This window comes from Antedon mediterranea, chromosome 5, assembly GCF_964355755.1.
Source record: "Antedon mediterranea chromosome 5, ecAntMedi1.1, whole genome shotgun sequence".
In the NCBI taxonomy this organism is placed as follows: domain Eukaryota; kingdom Metazoa; phylum Echinodermata; class Crinoidea; order Comatulida; family Antedonidae; genus Antedon; species Antedon mediterranea.
Window position 1 is genome coordinate 26,643,450 of NC_092674.1, and position 20,273 is coordinate 26,663,722.

General features: G+C 33.5%; 2 protein-coding genes across 2 annotated transcripts; one reads left to right on the plus strand and one right to left on the minus strand.

Annotated features, from left to right (window-relative positions):
* Nucleotides 1-728: 728 nt before the first annotated feature.
* On the minus strand, nucleotides 729-7,802 carry LOC140049875 (transmembrane protein 144-like). The gene is made up of 10 exons (XM_072094826.1): nucleotides 6,382-7,802; nucleotides 5,183-5,417; nucleotides 4,968-5,090; nucleotides 4,572-4,671; nucleotides 4,222-4,302; nucleotides 3,677-3,773; nucleotides 3,013-3,104; nucleotides 1,827-1,924; nucleotides 1,348-1,565; nucleotides 729-866 (listed from the first exon to the last, which is right to left on the minus strand). The coding sequence occupies exons 2-10, from the start codon at nucleotides 5,364-5,366 to the stop codon at nucleotides 729-731; spliced, it is 1,131 nt and encodes a 376-aa protein (XP_071950927.1). The 5' UTR covers nucleotides 5,367-5,417; nucleotides 6,382-7,802.
* Nucleotides 5,937-20,152, plus strand: LOC140050140 (eukaryotic translation initiation factor 5B-like). Its single transcript, XM_072095196.1, has 24 exons — nucleotides 5,937-6,087; nucleotides 8,547-8,648; nucleotides 8,743-8,895; nucleotides 9,264-9,392; nucleotides 9,532-9,589; nucleotides 9,865-10,126; nucleotides 10,496-10,606; nucleotides 10,757-10,926; nucleotides 11,319-11,502; nucleotides 11,758-11,829; nucleotides 11,956-12,096; nucleotides 12,430-12,638; nucleotides 12,881-12,988; nucleotides 13,119-13,229; nucleotides 14,096-14,305; nucleotides 14,598-14,729; nucleotides 15,038-15,220; nucleotides 15,378-15,539; nucleotides 15,925-16,056; nucleotides 16,452-16,583; nucleotides 16,826-16,902; nucleotides 18,107-18,410; nucleotides 18,658-18,819; nucleotides 19,343-20,152. The coding sequence occupies exons 1-24, from the start codon at nucleotides 6,032-6,034 to the stop codon at nucleotides 19,448-19,450; spliced, it is 3,468 nt and encodes a 1,155-aa protein (XP_071951297.1). The 5' UTR covers nucleotides 5,937-6,031; the 3' UTR covers nucleotides 19,451-20,152.
* The last annotated feature ends 121 nt before the right edge of the window (nucleotides 20,153-20,273 follow it).

Sequence of the window (20,273 nt, forward strand, 5' to 3'; positions counted from 1 at the left end):
ATTAACTTAACGCCGCTTAATTAACAACTTAACGGTAATTGTGATAATAAAAATAGAATTGGTTTTTTTCTGTGATAACCTAAAGTGAAATTAATCTTCCTTCGTAAAAACTATTTATACTGACATTTATCTTTTTTCTAAACACTTAATATTATTTCAAATTGTTCAATAACAGATGGTAATTTTTTTTATTATCAATTTACTTTATTCATATTAGTGTATTCCTTTCTTCTCAATTTTTTTTACACCTTTGGGCTTTATTTTTTTCAAAAAAACAATATTACCAAACATATAATTATTCATATTTATTATAATTTATTGTCCATATACACAATTACATTACAATTTAAAATATATTAACTTAAGTCTTCAAGATACAGTTATTTCAATTCAATAATTAAGTACTTAAGTTAATTAAAAGTATATATAAATATTTTAATTTTTATTAAAATATTCTAAAGTCGAATGTACAATTAAATATTGATGTAATCAACTTCAACAAAATTATTTTTATTTTAATAGAGTAATGTTGTATTACGTATTATGCAAATTTATTTATTTTAATATTTAAAGTAGTTTTAAACCAAAACAAAAACAAAAATTCAAATGTAGAAATGTTTTCCTATAATTCATTCTTAAAACTTTTCCTAAGTTATAAAAATATACATCATAATTTTCAAAACAATATATTTACAAAAGCATTTATATATTTAGATTTGAAATTAGGCTTATAATCTTGAAAATGCTGTTAAAACAGCACCAGCTATTGTAATTGCGAATGTTAACGTTAAAATGATGTAGTTCCTAATTCCTGTTATCTCACGAAAATAGAACACACCCCATAGTGATGCAATCAATGCAGGACCCTGAAAAAACAAACATTTACAAAATTATTTAAAACATTTCATATAAATGCAGTGGAGCTGTAGCTTGGTGGTTATGCTTGCCTTGCAATCCAAAGGTCCAGGGTTCAATCCTGACCTAGTACCAGGGTTCAATCCTGACCTAGTACCAGGGTTCAATCCTGACCTTTCAACTCCACTCCCTTAAGCCTCAAATGAGTCTGTAAACACGATAATTATAAAATAATATAGTTTATCCGTCCTGTAATCAGTGAGTTTGTGCTCGCTGTTGGAGTTGAAAAAAAAAGGATTTCATCATAATTATCATAATGTTTATTATATCCATTTGTTTGAAATATTTAGGTTGTGGTATACAGTAGAGCCGCTTTTTGAACACCTCATAACCGTCACCCAGGACGCCCTATTAAGGGGACACTTTGTTGGGTCCCAAATGTGTTCCCTTAATAAGGGTTGTGCTTAAATTGTCCATACTTAAAATACTTACAGTGGTAATGATTGGAAATGCCACCGACTGTGACAGAATAACATTAGCAACGAACCAGCCAGAATCAGCTATACCCCACATCACCCCAGACAGAAGGGACGGCAGCACCACTCCAAGGGGGATCTGTGGCCGATTCTTTTTTAAAGCACAATATACAAAGAAGTAAGTACTGGACGTTAGAAATATACCACAAAAATGGGAGAAGACATAATCCAGACCTATTAAAAAACATAAAATGAATTTATTGAATATTGATATGAATTGAAATTGATATTTATACGAATTGATTGAATTTAATTTAACAACAAACAAGAACAGCAATGTTCTGAAGAAGAAATGGGGACAGTGGGTTATTTATTTACACTCATGAGCGTATTTGTGTAGAGCGCAGCAGTCATGGTCATTAGGGAGTAATGTGTCCAGATATACAAAAAACATAAAGTTTGATAGTGTAGACAGAGCTTTAGGCATTTCCTTACCATCTTCACTTGAGCCTTCAACGTTGTCCTGAATCCACAGGCATGGTACAAAGTTTAAACCATAGAAGGTGCCTGCCACCATTGACAGACTAATACCCCTGCAAGAGATATTTACATACAAGTGTTTTAAAGTATGTAATAAATGCAGGTGATATGCAGGTGTCTCATGCAGATTGTGTATGCAGGGGAATTCAATGTACTGTAATTTGTATGCAGATGGTTGTTGGTAAATTCAATGCAGGTGTAATGCACCTTAATTGAATAAATTGTAGTTTACATACATGTGGCTTGTACAAGTAAATTCAAATTACTGTAGTTTACATACAGGTGGCTTGTACAGGTAAATTCAAATTACTGTAGTTTACATACAGGTGGCTTGTACAAGTAAATTAAAATTACTGTAGTTTACATACAGGTGGCTTGTACAAATTCAAATTACTGTAGTTTACATACAGGTGGCTTGTACAAGTAAATTCAAATTACTGTAGTTTACATACAGGTGACTTGTACAGGTAAATTCAAATTACTGTAGTTTACATACAGGTGGCTTGTACAAGTAAATTCAAATTACTGTAGTTTACATACAGGTGGCTTGTACAGGTAAATTCAAATTACTGTAGTTTACATACAGGTGGCTTGTACAAGTAAATTCAAATTACTGTAGTTTACATACAGGTGGCTTGTACAGGTAAATTCAAAGTACTGTAGTTTACATACAGGTGGCTTGTACAAGTAAATTCAAATTACTGTAGTTTACATACAGGTGGCTTGTACAGGTAAATTCAAATTACTGTAGTTTACATACAGGTGGCTTATACAGGTAAATTCAAATTACTGTAGTTTACATACAGGTGGCTTGTACAAGTAAATTCAAATTACTGTAGTTTACATACAGGTGGCTTGTACAGGTAAATTCAAATTACCGTAGTTTACATACAGGTGGCTTGTACAAGTAAATTCAAATTACTGTAGTTTACATACAGGTGGCTTTGTACCAGTAAATTCAAATTACTGTAGTTTACATACAGGTGGCTTGTACAAGTAAATTCAAATTACTGTAGTTTACATACAGGTGGCTTGTACAGGTAAATTCGAAGTACTGTAGTTTACATACAGGTGGCTTATGCATATAAATTCAATGGGTCAGGGTGTATTTAATCTTTGATTCTAATTTTAATATCCTTACAATATTCTTTTCTTCTTGGGGCTGAGTATGTCTACCCATGAGGAATCTTCAGTGTTTACTGTGTGCTGTATGGTAATAACTTGTGTATTCACCTATAAAAAAATAAAATAGAACTATATTAAATAAATAAATATTGATCATTCAATCAATTTATTCATCTTGACATAGGCCCGCCTACTTGGATATTTAAACATACTTTTGTATAATATAAATTATGATGAGAAAAATTTATTGTGAAGTGAATTTCTAAGACACAAATGAATGGAAAGCATAGCTTGTTTGATTTCATTCAGATTTGCGATTAGCGATGCTATCAAACTTTATATGACAAAAAAATGTGATGTCATATCACTACCATATTTGGGCACATCACACTTTTTTGTCACATAAAGTTTGTTGATAATGTAGACAGAGCTTTAGTTAAGATAAATATGAAATTAAAAATATTTAGACTAAATGTAGATAAAAAGTGTAAATGGAAGAAAAAAAGAAAAGAATTGATTATAAATTAAGATGAAAAATGAGAGTGCCACTTTTTTTCTGAACAAAATATAAAATAGTTTAAATTTCACATACATACAAAACCATTATGGGAAAAAAGGTGTACAATCCCAACTCTGGTAGACAATGTGTCATTTAAAGTAAACAAAATTTGTGTAAGTACCTCATTTTGAACGTGGTTTAATAACGGGGATGTTTGATCAACAGCCGCGACAGATTTCGTACTCACTTCGGCTTTAATAAGAATTGACAGCATTGTTCTAAAGAAGTGAAATGAAAGATGAAAATATAATAAATGTCCATGTGAGAAAAAAAAATGTGCTGTGCCCATGATGATGTCATATCACTACCATATTTAGGCAATCACCACCATATTTGGGCACATCACATTTTTTTGTCAAACTAGTTTGATAGTGTAGCCTTATAATTTGAATTACTGTACTAATGGTTGGCGGTTGTAATGATAACAAAACATATTTAATGCTGCGACTCACATGTTCGCTAAGTAAATGCTCAGTTTCGTCTTTTTCAACACCAACTGACGGCTTGACAAATAAACTTACTACAACACTATCAGATAAAAGTGCAAAAAACTGTTTTCAAACTCGTACACTTTGTAACATGAACTGATATTATCTTTTTTTAAATTTTAATTATGATTAATTTAATATTCCAATAATTATTTTTGAGATTCATGATATACTGTACCTTAACATGGCCAGACCAACACCAAGATAGTTAAACACTGACTTTGTGATAACATCTTTATCAAGACCAAACAACCCAAATCTTAAAAATAAAGAAAAGAAATAGCAACACATAAATTTAAAAAAAGGAAAAATTAGCAAAATGAAAACCTACAGCCTATTTAAAAAAATTAAAATGAGAGGAGCTACTGTACTGTACAAATGAAATAAGTACAGTGAAAAAGAAGAAGAGTGATTTACGAATTCTTGGTTCAGAGCTACCAAGTAGAAATTTCACTTTCACAAGTTTTAAAGAGGTATGGGAGCACTAGCCCATTGCTTCTGCCCCTGCAGCCAGCATGTTGACCTTACCTTCCACTTGCCCAGCCTGCTAGAAGGTTAAATGAACCCCAGATCAATATTCCTATGCTTAATCCAATCGTCTTGATAATTGGAACAACTGAAATATTACCTAAGAAAAAATGTTAAATTATTAATACTGTATAATACAAAAATCATATATTATTATATATATAATATTATTAATATTAATAAAATCTATGAAGCCATGTTTTATAGCCATACTAAGCGACCTCCAACTGACCAATAAAGACTGTTAAGGACTGCTTTGGAGACTTTGATGGACCATATTTTTAAATGTTACTGATCAACTACGATTTCCCCGGTCAGGAATTTGGTCTTCATAAATTCTATCTCCCTTCAATCAAATATAGACGTCTGATGGAAAAATTGTTCAAGTTCAAATACCTGTAGCCCATAGAAATCCTCCAAGCATAGCGATTGGTTGAAACGTTGGGCAACCACGAACCAGATGGACCACTAGACCAACACCCCAGATGCCAGTACATGCTATCCATTGATAAAACATTCCTATAAAAATACATCGATAAAGTACTTACATAAAATTAAATGTATTAAGTTATTTTTCAAGAATTAGAATTTTGCCTTATTTATTGACATACCATCACCAGTATTTGACTTTTTAACAGGAACCAAATTGCTACCAAAAAAGATAACCGCTACTACAGCCCCAATGTAACCAGCAGTGTCCGAATAATTAGGAGACGGTGTTACTGTACTATTGGTCACTGTTGTCCAGTTTACTGTTCCACCATGGTCACCAGCAAAGTCTTCATAAGCAATCATTTTCGAACCGTATGGATTGAAAGAATTGACCAATTAGCAGTCATTTATCAGCTTCGCTAAGTGGATAAAAGTTGTTACAAAACTATAAGTGTTGTCTGTGCTGACACCTGCATGCAAATTAGCATTTTACATTGCCAGTGAATGCTGCAGTGCTCTTTGAATGTAGCAATGAAAGCAATGTATATCTCACTATTTACTACACTATTGTAGACCTTTGCCCTAGGCTAATCTAATTTAGAAACATGTGATATAAATAACTATACTAGTGTACCATATTTAAATTGTTGTTTATCTTATGACCACTGCACAGCCAATTGCAATGCCATTTTTTTACTAATTGTACCTTCAAGAAGTTAGTTGAAACCTTAAAATAACTGTATGTGATGAAACACAAATTCAAATTAAGGAAGAGTTTGTGGTCCACTTGCTCATGTGAAATGAAACAACATCTTCATTATTCTGACTTTATTAAAAACACAATTTTATATAATAATTTGCATGACAAACAATCCAAAGTTCTCGCTCTGTTGACAGATTAACTCATGTGATAGAGGGCGGTATACTATTTCTTTATAGGCTGTATTTTTTTGTATGGTTGTGCAACAACACGCGTGAAAACATACGGTAATTTTTAATGTTTAAGCTTAATAACATATCATTTCACAATGGGTAAATCAAAGAAAGGAAAGACAAACAAGGAAACAATAGCAGAACCGAACGTGTAAGTTTTTCATTGTCTTATTTTTCTTAAAATGAAAGTGGATTGTAGAAAATCATACCACACGGACCAGTGATTTCCTCTCCCACATGCTTGATTGTCGAGCCTACTAGGCTACGTCTCTATTCTAGCCTAACTAGCCTAAACCCAGCGGAGGCCTATGACATGTTTAGTGTCTCAGATTATTTCCGTTCCGCTGGCTGCGACTGTCTCCTATATAATCCCAGATTCGCCAGATTTGCATTGGCCTACATAATATTCATATATAAATATAGGCCTATCTCATTACAAATATACCTGTAATAAAGGTGTCAGATGAAATCGGTCGCGTCTGAAATCGGTCGCGTTTGAAATCGGTCGCGATAAAATCAACTTCCGGCATTTTGTATGGCGCGCCGCTAGAGCTATACGTTTAATGATATCGGTCGCGTTTGAAATCGGTCGCGCTATTTTGCATGGGACGCACTAGATACATTTTAAATGTAAACGCTAATTATGTTTTTAGTTAATTTTGAATATAGAATTTCTAATACTATTAACAATTGTTTTACCTCGATCGTTATTATTTTTTTAGTACAGTAAATATAAATATTATCTCATTATTTATAAATAATTTGTGTTTTCATTTTATCTTACGTCAGGTGTCAATGAATAATTGTAATGTGTTTAGAAAATCGTTTTAAAAAGTGTTATTGAATATTGTTTAAGTTTTTGAAAAGATTAACATGCCACTGTTTAAAGTTTTAATAATGTTGAAATAATTTAATATTAAACAATTAGACGCGCCTATTGCGTATTTTTTAATCGCAGTTAATTACGAAACTAGTTTTATATCTGCAAGTGGATACCAGCTCAATGAGGTTTATGCAATAAAGGAAGATGATGTATGATGATGATTTTTACGTTCGATTTCCGCCACTCTTACGTGAGCATGGTTTTAGGATAATACTAATAAAATAATATGCCGTTATAAATCAATCTACAGGGCCTATACTATGACTATGCAGTATGCTGTACAATGATAGGCCTATATGTGATAATAATAATGGATGGATATTAAAAGGTGGGCACGATTCTCAAAGAGGTAATCTTGCACTGATATTTTAAACATTTAGATGTACGAACGGCGTACGGATGTGAGACACTGAGTGGTACTTATATTATTTACATTAAAGTGATTATTATAAATGAAGAAATATTCAAATTAAAAACTATAGTATCGCCGACGTAGGCCTATATACGTAAATTATATACATCGTTTCACCATGGAACTATGTTTCACAAAAACACGTGCAGTGCAGAGGCCTATATATAGATGTTTCAAACGTATGGTTAGTAATAGGCCTATACGTCATCTTTACATGGCCATGGACAACGATCGTAGTACGTGTTTTGTCCATGATTTGACACACTAGTGCGTGTTTTTTTTAAGGGGAATCCCCGTCAGCAAAATAACGTGCAGTTAACGTCGTCTGCACGATCATAGAAGGCGCATCCACGTTATGGCCTATTTCGGGGTTTATTTCAGTAACTCGTCTTTTAACGACCCGCATATAATAATCATTTTTACTAGAAACTATTTTAGGCCTAAACATTAGAAATAAAAATATACACGTGATTTTCCTCAACAATAATCATTATAGGCCTCTACTTAATCCTACATAACGTACGGACATAAATAAAATAGAAATTAAAATAAGGTGGTCCAATATATGATATATCTGCCACATTATGCATAAGTATAAAAATGGATACGCTGGCTTTACGGGTTATACATTGTAACGTTTATTGTTTTTAAATAAATTGTTCTCTTTTACGTAATTGTTTGCATAATACTGTATTACTAAAAGACACAGACGTATATTCTCTATACAGTATAATATATTAATTACAGTACATATAATAAAATAGAGGTAAATTATTATATGCCTAATAAAATATTTAAACGTGTTTAGAAATGGCCATTTTGAAAAGACACGGTCTTTCTTCGAGACCTGTGAAATAAAAAAAAATGATTGATAATAAATATTATTAACCAAAATAAAAAATATCCACATAAATAATCTGGTTCCTAAAAAATATCAATTAAATCTAGACTATATAAACGAAGAAAATGTAAATCCCGCTAGCATGCATCTCGCTCCATACAAAATAGCGCGACCGATTTCAAGGGCGACCGATTTCAAACGTATAGCTCTAGCGGCGCGCCATACAAAATACCGGAAGTTGATTTTATCGCGACCGATTTCAAACGCGACCGATTTCACACGCGACCGATTTCATCGTAAACCGTAATAAATAGTATACTAATAAGGCCCCTCTCTACCTAGCCTGACCTACTAGTTTAATTTTACTTTTATTAATTGAAACAAAATATTTTTAATTTCTCCTAAGTTTAATCTTCTGACAATACACAATTGTGTCTTAAATATATTATTAAGTAGTAGTATTATTATTTTCAGTGACAAGGAAGTTGATGATATTGATTTGGATACAATTCCATCGAAAATTAACGAAGGACAAAAAGAAAAGAAAAAAGGAAAAAAGAAGAACAAAAAAGACTGGTAAAATTCACAATTTCGTTAAAAATAAATGTCAAAGTGAAAATTTTATTAACAAATATATTTTTTTTATATTTTTATAATTAAATTTTTTCAGGAATGAAGATGAATTGTTAGATGATATTGATTATTTAGAGAACAACGATAAAGAGAAGAAAGAAGAACCAACAAAGGAAAGTGATAAACCGGTAGAGGTGGAAGAAGAAAAGAAAGGAGGAAAAAAGGGGAAGAAGCAGAATAAGAAAGATGTGTAAGTTAAAGTACAAAGCTAGTATGCCTATCTAGACAATGCATATCTGGACAATTCCTCCCCCATCTAGCACTAACATCCCACCTCCTTTCCCAATTCTCTTTGGTTCTAGTATTCATGTAGATGGGTGGTGGTGGTTGTCCTAGAATATTGATTTATAGTAATGATTATGTTATCATACAATAATGCCCTGTTAAATGAACTTTGTGCTCAAATGCTTTGATGCTAGATGATAGATTGAATTGTAGTGAAATCTTTAACTGCTTCTATCAGGTAGTAGTAACAATAAATCCTGTCCTGTCCACTTGCAATTCTACCTCCATTTCTTTACCTCCAAATTATTTTGAATAATTTGTGTTTTGTCGCAGTGACTATGATGACCTTGCGGATGAGATTGCAAATTTGGCAATTGCTGATTCAACACCTAGTGCTGCGGAAAAACCAATACAACGCAACCAGGATGGAAAGAAATCAAAAAAGAAGAAGAAGAAAGACTTGTAAGTTAAGCTTTCAACAATGTAGTGCTTACCCTTTTAATACGTTTGTCTTTTATTGGCACCCACACACACACATTAATTTTATTAATAAGAGAAATACATTTTTTCAAAGGTGATCTGATTTTTATTTTTATTCTAGTGATCTTGAGGATGAAGACAATGATGAATCTACGGAAAAAATGATCAGCAGTGAACAGGTATGTAGTGGCACTGTGGCTTGGTGGTTGATATTCTTGCTTACCAATCCCAGGGTCATTGGTTCAAATCCTATCATAGTTCCAGTGTTTTTCTAACAGGCAATACAGCACCCTAAGTTAGCCTCATATGAGATTTGGTTTAGAAAGAATGGATTTCCCATCTTATATAATCAATAATAATAATTGTAAGGGATGGATAGGTAATCACCAAATTTAGAGTTTTCATTCCTAGTAGGAATACATAGATAGTAGGTAAACCATTTCTTTATATTTAGAACAATGAAATCTCAGAAACACAAACTGACGAAATTGATGATGGCCCAAAAATTAAGACGGCGGCGCAAAAAAAAGCAGAGAAGAAGGAAAGGGAACGCAAGAAAAAGGAACAGCAAAAAGCCGCTTCAAAAGCAAGTAAAACAAAGTCCGAGAAGGTGGAAGAAGTGACAGAGAAGGCTAAAGAAACAGCGGAGGAATCATTGGTCAAACCAGCTGATGAAGCAAAACCTGTTGATGAAGCAGAACCGAAGGACGTAGAAGGTATGATTCTTATTTTAATCTTTAATTTCATTTAGATTTATATTTAAGCTCTGTCTACACTTTCAAACTAGTGATGTGCCCAAATATGGAAGTGATATTCCCAAATATGTCAGTGATATGACATCACCATGTCCATATTATTTGGTCACATAAAGTTTGATGGTGTAGACAGAGCTTTAGATTAAGGAGGCTTTTCTTGTTTGGACCATTGGCCTATGGTTTCCTCTTGAGCTGTTTTCAAATTTTGTATAAATAAATAAAAGGAGTAGGGGCCTTGGAAAAAAGAGGATTTTAGGTCTGTAGATTTGTAAAACCATCCCTACTGATAAAGAATTGAATATTCATTTTTTCTGTTTATTTGATTATTAGGTGAAGAAGAGGCAGAAGATAAGGATGATAAAAAGAAGAAAAAGAAAAAGAAGAAAGATAAAAAAGGAAAAGATGATGAAGAGAAAGAAAAGAAGAAAAAGCCTAATAAAGGTGAGCTTTAGAATTTGTTTACTATACTTTTATTTTTTAAATATTTTTTTAACCAATTTAATTATATTGGTAATATAGATTAGCACAAATAAAGCACACAAATATTTATTATTAGTAATAATAATAACTAATATTGTTTTGTTTTACCAGCTATGCTTGAGGCAATGAAAATTGCTTTGAAACAAAAACAAGAAGAGGAGGAACGATTAAAATTGGAGGAAGAAGAACGAATACGTAAAGAGGAAGAAGCTTTTCAGAAAAAAGTAGAACAAAAACGCTTGGAAAAGGAAATGAAGGATAAAGAAAAGCAGAGAAAGAAGGTAAGACAATTGAAAATAAAGTTTCAAAGGATAGAGACACTTTTAATCTCAAAGAAACTGTAGAGCTCTGTCTACACTATCAAATTTTATTTGTCAAAAAATGTGATGTGCCCAATATATGAACATGATTATGTCATACCACTACTATATTTTTGCATATTATCACTACTATGTTTGGGCACATCACACTTTTTTTGTCAAACTAAGAGGTGGATAAACTGAAATATATATTGTTAATCGTTTTCCTAGCAACGTCTGTATGAAATTAATAACTTCTAAATCTAAACATTTCCAAAATGGTGTATTTGTACAATGGAATAGTAACAGTAGAGTGAAAAGGTGTTATCACTGTTAAAGGGTATAAAATATTTTATTTCTATATTATTGTATAGGAAAGAATTGAAAGACTTAAAAAGGAAGGCAAGTGGCTCACACCGGCTCAGAAGGAAGCAAGGGCGAGGGCGGAGGCTCAATTACAAGCGATGCGAGATCAAGGAATTGTTATCCCAACGAAAGTAGATGAAGATAAAAAACCACAAAGAGTTCGATACGGTACCAGGAAAAAGAAAACAAAAGGTTTGTTAAAGCGTTGTAATTCAGTCCGATTTTATTACAATATTATCAAAATGAAATTGTCATTATCATTATTCTTGTCATCATTGTCAATATTTTAATCATTGTAGGCCCTACTTATCATTATCATCATCATTTTTATTATTATCATTGTCATCAGCATCTTCACCCATCTCATCCTTATTATCAATAGATCATTTTTGTATGTTTTTAAGTCATTTAGTGACAAATTTATGATTGTATCTGAATACATTGTAGTAGAAGTAAAACAAGAAGACGTTCCTGCAAAGGAGGAGGCAGAACAAATTGAAGAACCACCTACATCTGAAGGTATAACAAGTTTATGATTTATTTGTATAGTTTTTTTATTGTTTCTTTGTTAAAGTGTTAAAATAAAGTTATTCATTTATGCCCTATTCAAAATGAATCTTTTTGAAATATTTTTTTTTAATTCAGCCACTCCTGTAAGTGAGAAACCAGAAGAGGTAGTTGAACCAGAGGTGATGGAGGTTGAGGAGGATGTCAAAGACAGCTGGGATGATGTCAAAGATGACTGGGAAGAAGAAATTGAGGTGGCGAAATCACCCACTGAAGCAGGTACAACAGGTTCATTGATAAGGACAATTTTGTCAAGACTATCTATAATTATTCTATGTGCTACAAATATAACCATAATAATTTTCAAAAACAAACAAATAAAATTTGTTGTGCAATATCATTGTCTATACAGTTTTGTGTATAGTGTATAAATGTGTTTTCACAAAAAGTGACAGTCTTGGTACGGTACACTGTTTGTGAGAACAGCAGTATCTGTTCAATCAAATAATACTGCCGATTGGAGGAGGGCTTTTACTCGTATTTAATATATCTTTTTACAGATGCGAATAATATGAATATTTACAAATATAATTTATTTATTACAAAATTTAGAACCAAAAGTAAAACTTGAAACAAAGAAATCTGTAGATGAATCAGTTGAGGATGACGAGGAAGAAGATGGAGAAGAAAGTGATGGTGAGGAGGATGAGGAAGGAAGTGAAGAGGAAAGCGAGAGTGAGGAAGAATCATCGTCAGAAGAGGAGGAAGATGATTTATCTCCAGCAGAAAGAGCACGAGCGAAAGCTGTGAAAAGGATTCAGGTACCATCTTTGCATACAAATTCAACATGAAAATTGAAATTATAATCATTTTAGTTTTAAAAATGACAAATTTACAGTTAAAATTAGGAGCCTAGAAATCCCAAATGCTTCCTTATCATGGCTTTTAAAATGCATTCTGAATAATTTCACGATTTTATTTATTTGTGTCTTGTCAGCTTTTAGTTAAGTAATTGTTTCCAACAATATTTTATTCAGAAATGTTTTTTTATTATTAACAACAGCAAAGGAAAGAAGAAGCAGAAAAACATGTGTCCTTGGACAAACTAAGATCACCGGTTGTTTGCGTACTGGGACATGTGGACACGGGTAAAACAAAGATCCTGGATAAGGTATGTGTAAATGCAACAGAACAATTGAATTGTTGGTAGGAGGAGTCATTTCTGTGGTATATATGGCACCATCTCATAATATATATTCCTGTATCTTGATAAAATACTGATGTAATATTCTTTGATTCAGATAAGGCATACGAATGTACAGGACGGTGAAGCAGGAGGTATTACTCAGCAAATTGGTGCAACAATGGTACCAGAATCGGCAGTTAGAGAGCAAACAAAGATGTGTAGACAGGTATAAAATGATTTGGTAATATCAGTGGTTGTGGTATTGGTGCTAGTGCTGCTGATATTGGTGGTAGTGATGGTATCTGTGCCAGTGATGATGGTATATGTGCCAGTGCTGTTGGTATCTGTGTCCGTGCTGTTGGTATCTGTGTCAGTGCTGTTGGTATCTGTGTCAGTGCTGTTGGTATCTGTGTCAGTGCTGTTGGTATCTGTGTCAGTGCTGTTGGTATCTGTGTCAGTGCTGTTGGTATCTGTGTCAGTGCTGTTGGTATCTGTGTCAGTGCTGTTGGTATCTGTGTCAATGCTGTTGGTATCTGTGTCAATGCTGTTGGTATCTGTGTCAATGCTGTTGGTATCTGTGTCAATGCTGTTGGTATCTGTGTCAATGATGATGGTATCTGTGCCAGTGCTGTTGGTATCTGTGCCAGTGCTGTCGGTATCTGTGCCAGTGCTGTTGGTATCTGTGTCAGTGCTGTTGGTATCTGTGTCAGTGCTGTTGGTATCTGTGTCAGTGCTGTTGGTATCTGTGTCAGTGCTTGTTGGTATCTGTGGTAGTGATTATGGTATCTGTGCCGGTGCTGATGTATCTGTGGTGGTATTGGTTTTTTTCGGTGCCAATTCTGTATATCTGTGGTAGTATTGGTTTTTACGGGGCCAACTACTGTTGGTATCTGTGGTAGTGATTGTGGTATTGGTGATAGCTGTATGGTGGTGTCATGATAGCAATGATTTTGTAAATAGGGAGGCCTACAATGATATTGGTAGAGGCATTTGTAATGGTGCTAATGATATAACTGTAAAGATGATGAAGATTTTAATGATAGCATTGTTAATATTTTTAATAATGACACTTTCATTTTATTCTTCTTACAGTTTACTAAAACTGATATGAAATTTCCTGGTCTTCTTATCATTGACACGCCTGGTCATGAATCGTTCAGCAATTTGAGGACAAGAGGATCATCGTTGTGCGATATTGCAATTCTAGTCGTAGACATTATGCACGGCTTGGAACCACAGACGATTGAGTCGCTGAATTTGTTAAAATCAAGAAAAACACCATTTGTAGTGGCCTTAAATAAGGTATGTAATGGCCAATTTACACAGCTGAGCGGTAACGGTAATGAAAATATAGAATCTATTTTATTTCTTATGACCATGTGCTGAGTGAATGTACAGTTTCCGATAGATACAGATTCTACATGGAACAAGCTATGCAGTTTTCCACTTACCGTTACCCCTCTAAATACATTCCTATATCTTTTTTATGTACAGCTTTTAAAAAGGACGTTAACACAATACAAGTTTTGCATTTATCTCTGCCATTTTTATTTATAACAACAACACTGGTTTCAATTTTTTTTTGCCGTAACAGATTGATAGGTTGTATGGTTGGAAACCAAGTCCACATACAGATGTTATGAACACAATTAAGAAGCAGAAGAAACACACGCAGGACGAATTTGAAGAAAGAATGAGGGCAGTTGTAACAGAATTTGCGGAACAGGTGAGAATTATATTGCAATTAGTTGATCTTTTGTTCCATTGGAATGTACGGCCACTCTTTTGGTTTTCAGTAGCAAAGTGATTGAACTGGTTGAGTCATTAGAACAATGCATTGAATAGGATGTAGTTTGAGAAACAAAATTGATTTCATATTCATATTATTCTGAGTGCCTTCAAAATAACATATTCAAAATGAAAACAAAATAATATTTCTTATCACTATCTCATTTATTTTTAATAACTGTCCTGTTGAGCCAGGAAAATATTCAATAAACTGTCCCTTCACAAGTATGTACCTTTTTCAATTAGGGGATGAACGCAGCCCTATTCTATGACAATACTGATGTACGTACATATGTATCGTTGGTGCCAACGTCGGCGCATTCTGGTGACGGAATGGGAAACCTCATTTCTCTAATCATTGAGTTAAGTCAAACAATGCTGGCGAAGAGACTAATGTTTTCTGAGGAGTTGCAGTGTACAACAATGGAGGTATGTAAATATATCCATTACTCAAACAAAAAAATTGTGATGTTCCCTTATATGGTCATATCACTACCATATTTGAGCACACTTTTCTTATCAAACTAATTCAAAGTGTAGACAGAGCTTTACATAAAGAATGACGACTTTATTGTTTGTTTTTTAGGTCAAATCACTTCCAGGACTTGGAACTACTATAGATGCAATCTTGGTCAATGGTAGACTCCATGAGGGAGATACCATTATTGTTGCGGGTCAAGAAGGGCCTATCGTTTCCCAAGTCCGTGGTCTTCTGATGCCACAACCTTTGAAAGAATTAAGAGTCAAAGTAAGTCACTCAAGAGACGATTATTCTGAAATTGAAAAAATTGAATGTTTTGTTTTGAATAATTATTATATTAGTATCAAAAGCAAAAGGGTAAAATATCCATGTAATATCTATATGGTAAAATTATTTTTGGTTGGATTCGAACATAGAACTTTCACTTACAGGATGAGTGCCTTACCCATTAGACCACAGAGGAATTTGATTGTTTTTGTTTTTTTAAATTGGAAAAGTACAGTCAGTTTAAGAAACAATTGATATGATTTTATGATATGTTAATATCTTGATGTATAACAAGTCAAGTCGCATTTTATTTACCCCCATTTTTTATGTGTGCCATTATTTGCTTGGTGAATTTTTTCAATTAAATTGCTTTTCTGTTTTTTAGAATCCATATGATAAACATAAAGAAGTAATAGCTGCTCAAGGTGTAAAGATTCTAGCAAAGGATATGGAGAAGGCGCTAGCTGGGATGCCACTACTGGCTACAAGATATCCAGATGAAGTGGAAATTATGAAGGTAAAACAAACAAAGGATGAGACTATCGGCATGGTCAACCATGCATATAAATTAGTACTTTCTATCCGCGTGGTCAAGTATGCCAATAGTTAATATTTGGTGTCAGCATAGTCGACTGCATCAAATTCATTTTTTTGTATTTGCTGACCTTGCAACTAATGCCTTGTTTTTCCATCATTCATAATGCCTTAATTCTGCACAGAAAACGAGGCTAAATGTCAACCATGCCGATAGAAAAAAATACCATACTGATAGTCACTTCTAATATTATTACATTCAGCTTAATGAGAATGAGTAGATAAATGGAAGAATACACATACAAAATCAGGAATGAATAGGGAACCTTTTCTAATATGAAACTATAAATAGCATGTCTTTGATTTTTCTGTGTCTAGGAAGAGGTAGCAGCTGCCTTAAAGGAGGCATTGTTCTCAATCAAGTTAGCTGAGCGAGGTGTCTACGTACAGGCTTCTACACTAGGCTCATTAGAGGCTCTTCTCGAGTTTCTTAGAACATCTAAAATTCCTGTATGTATTTAAATAATTGTATTTCCATTGTCTTATTTTGCTTGCCATGTAGCACTATCCATTTCGTGCAAAAAAAGCAATTTTAAAAGATTGATAAAAAAATCTCTGAATATGGGTTTTCCCTTAATATAATTCACTTCAATCAATAAATACTTAAGTAAAATAGTGAAGTTTCTTTATTAAATATACTTTTATATTGATGTGAAGATTGGATTGTCAACTTTCTTTTTTTTTTGTTGCAGTATGCTGGCATTAACATTGGTCCTGTTCACAAGAAGGACGTCATGAAGGCCTCGGTAATGTTGGAACATGATGCACAGTAAGTGTACTATCTGTCTGGTTCCAATCCATGTATGTAGGCATGTGTAGACATGTAACCTTAGTCATGTGTAGACATGTATACCTTTGGCATGTGTAGACATGTAACCTCAGGGATGTGTAGACATGTAACCTTAGGGATGTGTAGACATGTATACCTTTGGCATGTGTAGACATGTAACCTTATGCATGTGTAGACATGTAACCTTAGTCATGTGTAGACATGTAACCTTAGTCATGTGTAGACATGTAACCTCAGGGATGTGTAGACATGTAACCTTAGGGATGTGTAGACATGTAACCTTAGTCATGTGTAGACATGTAACCTCAGGATGTGTAGACATGTAACCTTAGTCATGTGTAGACATGTAACCTTAGACATGTGTAGACATGTAACCTTAGTCATGTGTAGACATGTAACCTCAGGGATGTGTAGACATGTAACCTTAGGGATGTGTAGACATGTAACCTTAGTCATGTGTAGACATGTAACCTCAGGATGTGTAGACATGTAACCTTAGTCATGTGTAGACATGTAACCTTAGACATGTGTAGACATGTAACCTTAGTCATGTGTAGACATGTAACCTCAGGGATGTGTAGACATGTAACCTTATGCATGTGTAGACATGTAACCTCAGGGATGTGTAGACATGTAACCTCAGGCATGTGTAGGCATGTAACCTTATGCATGTGTAGACATGTAACCTTATGCATGTGTAGACATGTAACATAAGGCATGTGTAGACATGTAACATAAGGCATGTGCAGACATGTAAGCTTAAACATGTGTAAACATGTAACCTAGGCATGTGTAGACATGTAACCTTAGGGATGTCTAGGCATGTAACCTTAGGCATGTGTAGACATGTAACCTTAGGCATGTGTAGACATGTAACCTTAGGCATGTGTAGACATGTATGAGGCATGTGTAGACATGTCACCTTTAATAGGCATGTGTAGATATGTAACCTTGAACATGCGTAGACATGTAACCTTGAGCATGTGTAGAAAAGCAGTTCATGGTTTTAAAATAGTTATTTTGCTCATTTTTATTTATATTTTTGGGTTATGATAATGCGTTACATATGAAATTTTGAGTAAGTGGATCTGGTTAAATATTATAGTTTGTTGTATGTAGTTATCTAAGCAATTTCCAATGTTGAGATCTTGTTTTGCTATACTTTAATATATTCTTATTCTAGGTATGCTGTGATTCTAGCATTCGATGTCAAAGTTGAACGTGAGGCCCAAGAGATGGCCGACAAAGAGGGCATCAAAGTTTTCCAAGCGGACATTATCTACCATTTATTTGACAAATTCATGGCTCACCGAGCAGAAGAAAAGCGCAAAAAGCGTGAAGAGTTTAAACATGTTGCCGTCTTTCCATGCAAACTGCGAATACTTCCACAACATATATTTAACTCCAGAGACCCTATTGTAATGGGGGTGATTGTAGAGGCAGGTCAACTTAAGGTCGGGACTCCCATTTGTGTTCCAGCAAAAGAGGTGAACATTTGTTGATTAACTGTTAGGTTGAATTGTATAGTTGCTCACCAGTCTGAAAATCTAACCAACTTAGGCCTAGCAATAGATTGTTAACTTCATCTAGGCCAATCCCATATTGTAGGCTTACAATGATCAACGTTTCTCTATACCTTAACCACAAGACTCGGAATACAAATATTGAAAAAAAAAAGAGACCTGTTTGGCTGTTAATACTAATTCACATATTCAACATTTATTTCATATTTAGTTCACTCATCTTGGATTTGTAACAAGTTTAGAGGTGAATCACAAACAAGTGCAGGTGGTACCTACAGGTCAAGAGGTCTGTATAAAGATCGAACCAGTACCTAGCGAGGCACCCAGGCTATATGGCCGTCATTTCACACATGAAGATGTCCTTGTTAGCAAAGTAAGCCCTGTGTCATTGTATATTTCTACGTAATTTAAATTTAACGGAAAAGTGATATCTAATTATGATAAATGGCTCTTATACGTGTTCAGCTTTTTGTAAACATTTTGAGAATTTTGCCACACATGGTTGTTGTCAATCAACCTGTAGTGCGCACCGTTTATAACTGTTCTGCTCCACGTCCAAAGTTGGGAGCACTGCCTTTTTGAATGGCCTAGCTTCCCGGCCTAGCTTTCGTCAAAGATTCCCGATGGATAAATTGGATAAAACTTTTTTTTACCTGTGTTATAAAACTATGATAAATAATGAATGTTTTGTGTGTATTAAACCGTGAGAATACTTTATTTAAGAAAAGATTAAATGCTCTATTTAACTCCACCTTGTTAAATAGAGCATTCAATATTTCAACGCGTGCAATTTTCTCCCCATACAACTCGTAAACATTCATCATATGTAAAATAGTAAACTGGTTTTCACATGTCTTTTTCTCAATAAAAATTAATCCATATATTTTTTTACACAGATTAGCAGGGAATCAATCGATGCGGTCAAGAATTATTTCCGTGAAGAAATGAATAAGCCTGATTGGCTAGTTATGATTGAGTTGAAAAAACTGTTTGAAATTTTATGAAATATTTTCTCATTTCTCTTAATTTGAAAATAATGAATGATATTGGAGGGGATCTTTAATTAAGTGTGCTCTGAACAGCCAGTTATATTGTAATGGATTATCCTACTGTATTTCATTATGGTATCTGAGATCCACGGGTATATGTCAACAAAAATCAACTCGGGACTTAAGCTTAATGAATGATGCTAATTTAAAAAATTATGCTAATTAAAAAAATTATGCTAAATTTAATTTGAAATTAATTTCAAAAGTGACCTTAAAGATGCAATGATGATATGGAGACCATGTTCGATTTAGTACAGGTCAGCTCGCCAAAGGCCAGTAAAACCCATGACAAGTCTGTAAGACTTCCTAGTAGCTGGGGATTGTTTTGGTCAGTCAAATTCACAAAAAAATCGCATGAGAGATATTTAATTTTTACATGAAATACAAATTACCAAAAAAGACAAAATATACTAATTTTGTGTTAAAATTATTGATGGTCAGTTTAAAAAAAATTATTTCTTAGCATGGTTAGCCAAATGGGCATGTAGGATAGGATTTCTAAGATCCGGTTACTTTAAGAGCAAACTTATATATATTGAAAAAAAAATGTATATAAAAATAATACACACCATTTATTATTTTATTTATTAAGGATGAGAAGTAAAGATATACTAAAACCACAGAGGATGTGAAAATGAATTTGTATATTGAATTTAATTTTTACTTCCTCAAAATCTAAATGTATGTGGCTATTAGTTCAAACTTCGGTACATTGTTATAGAGGGGGGTATTTAGTATGCCATTGCTGCGTACAAACTCAAACTTTCATTTTTATTAA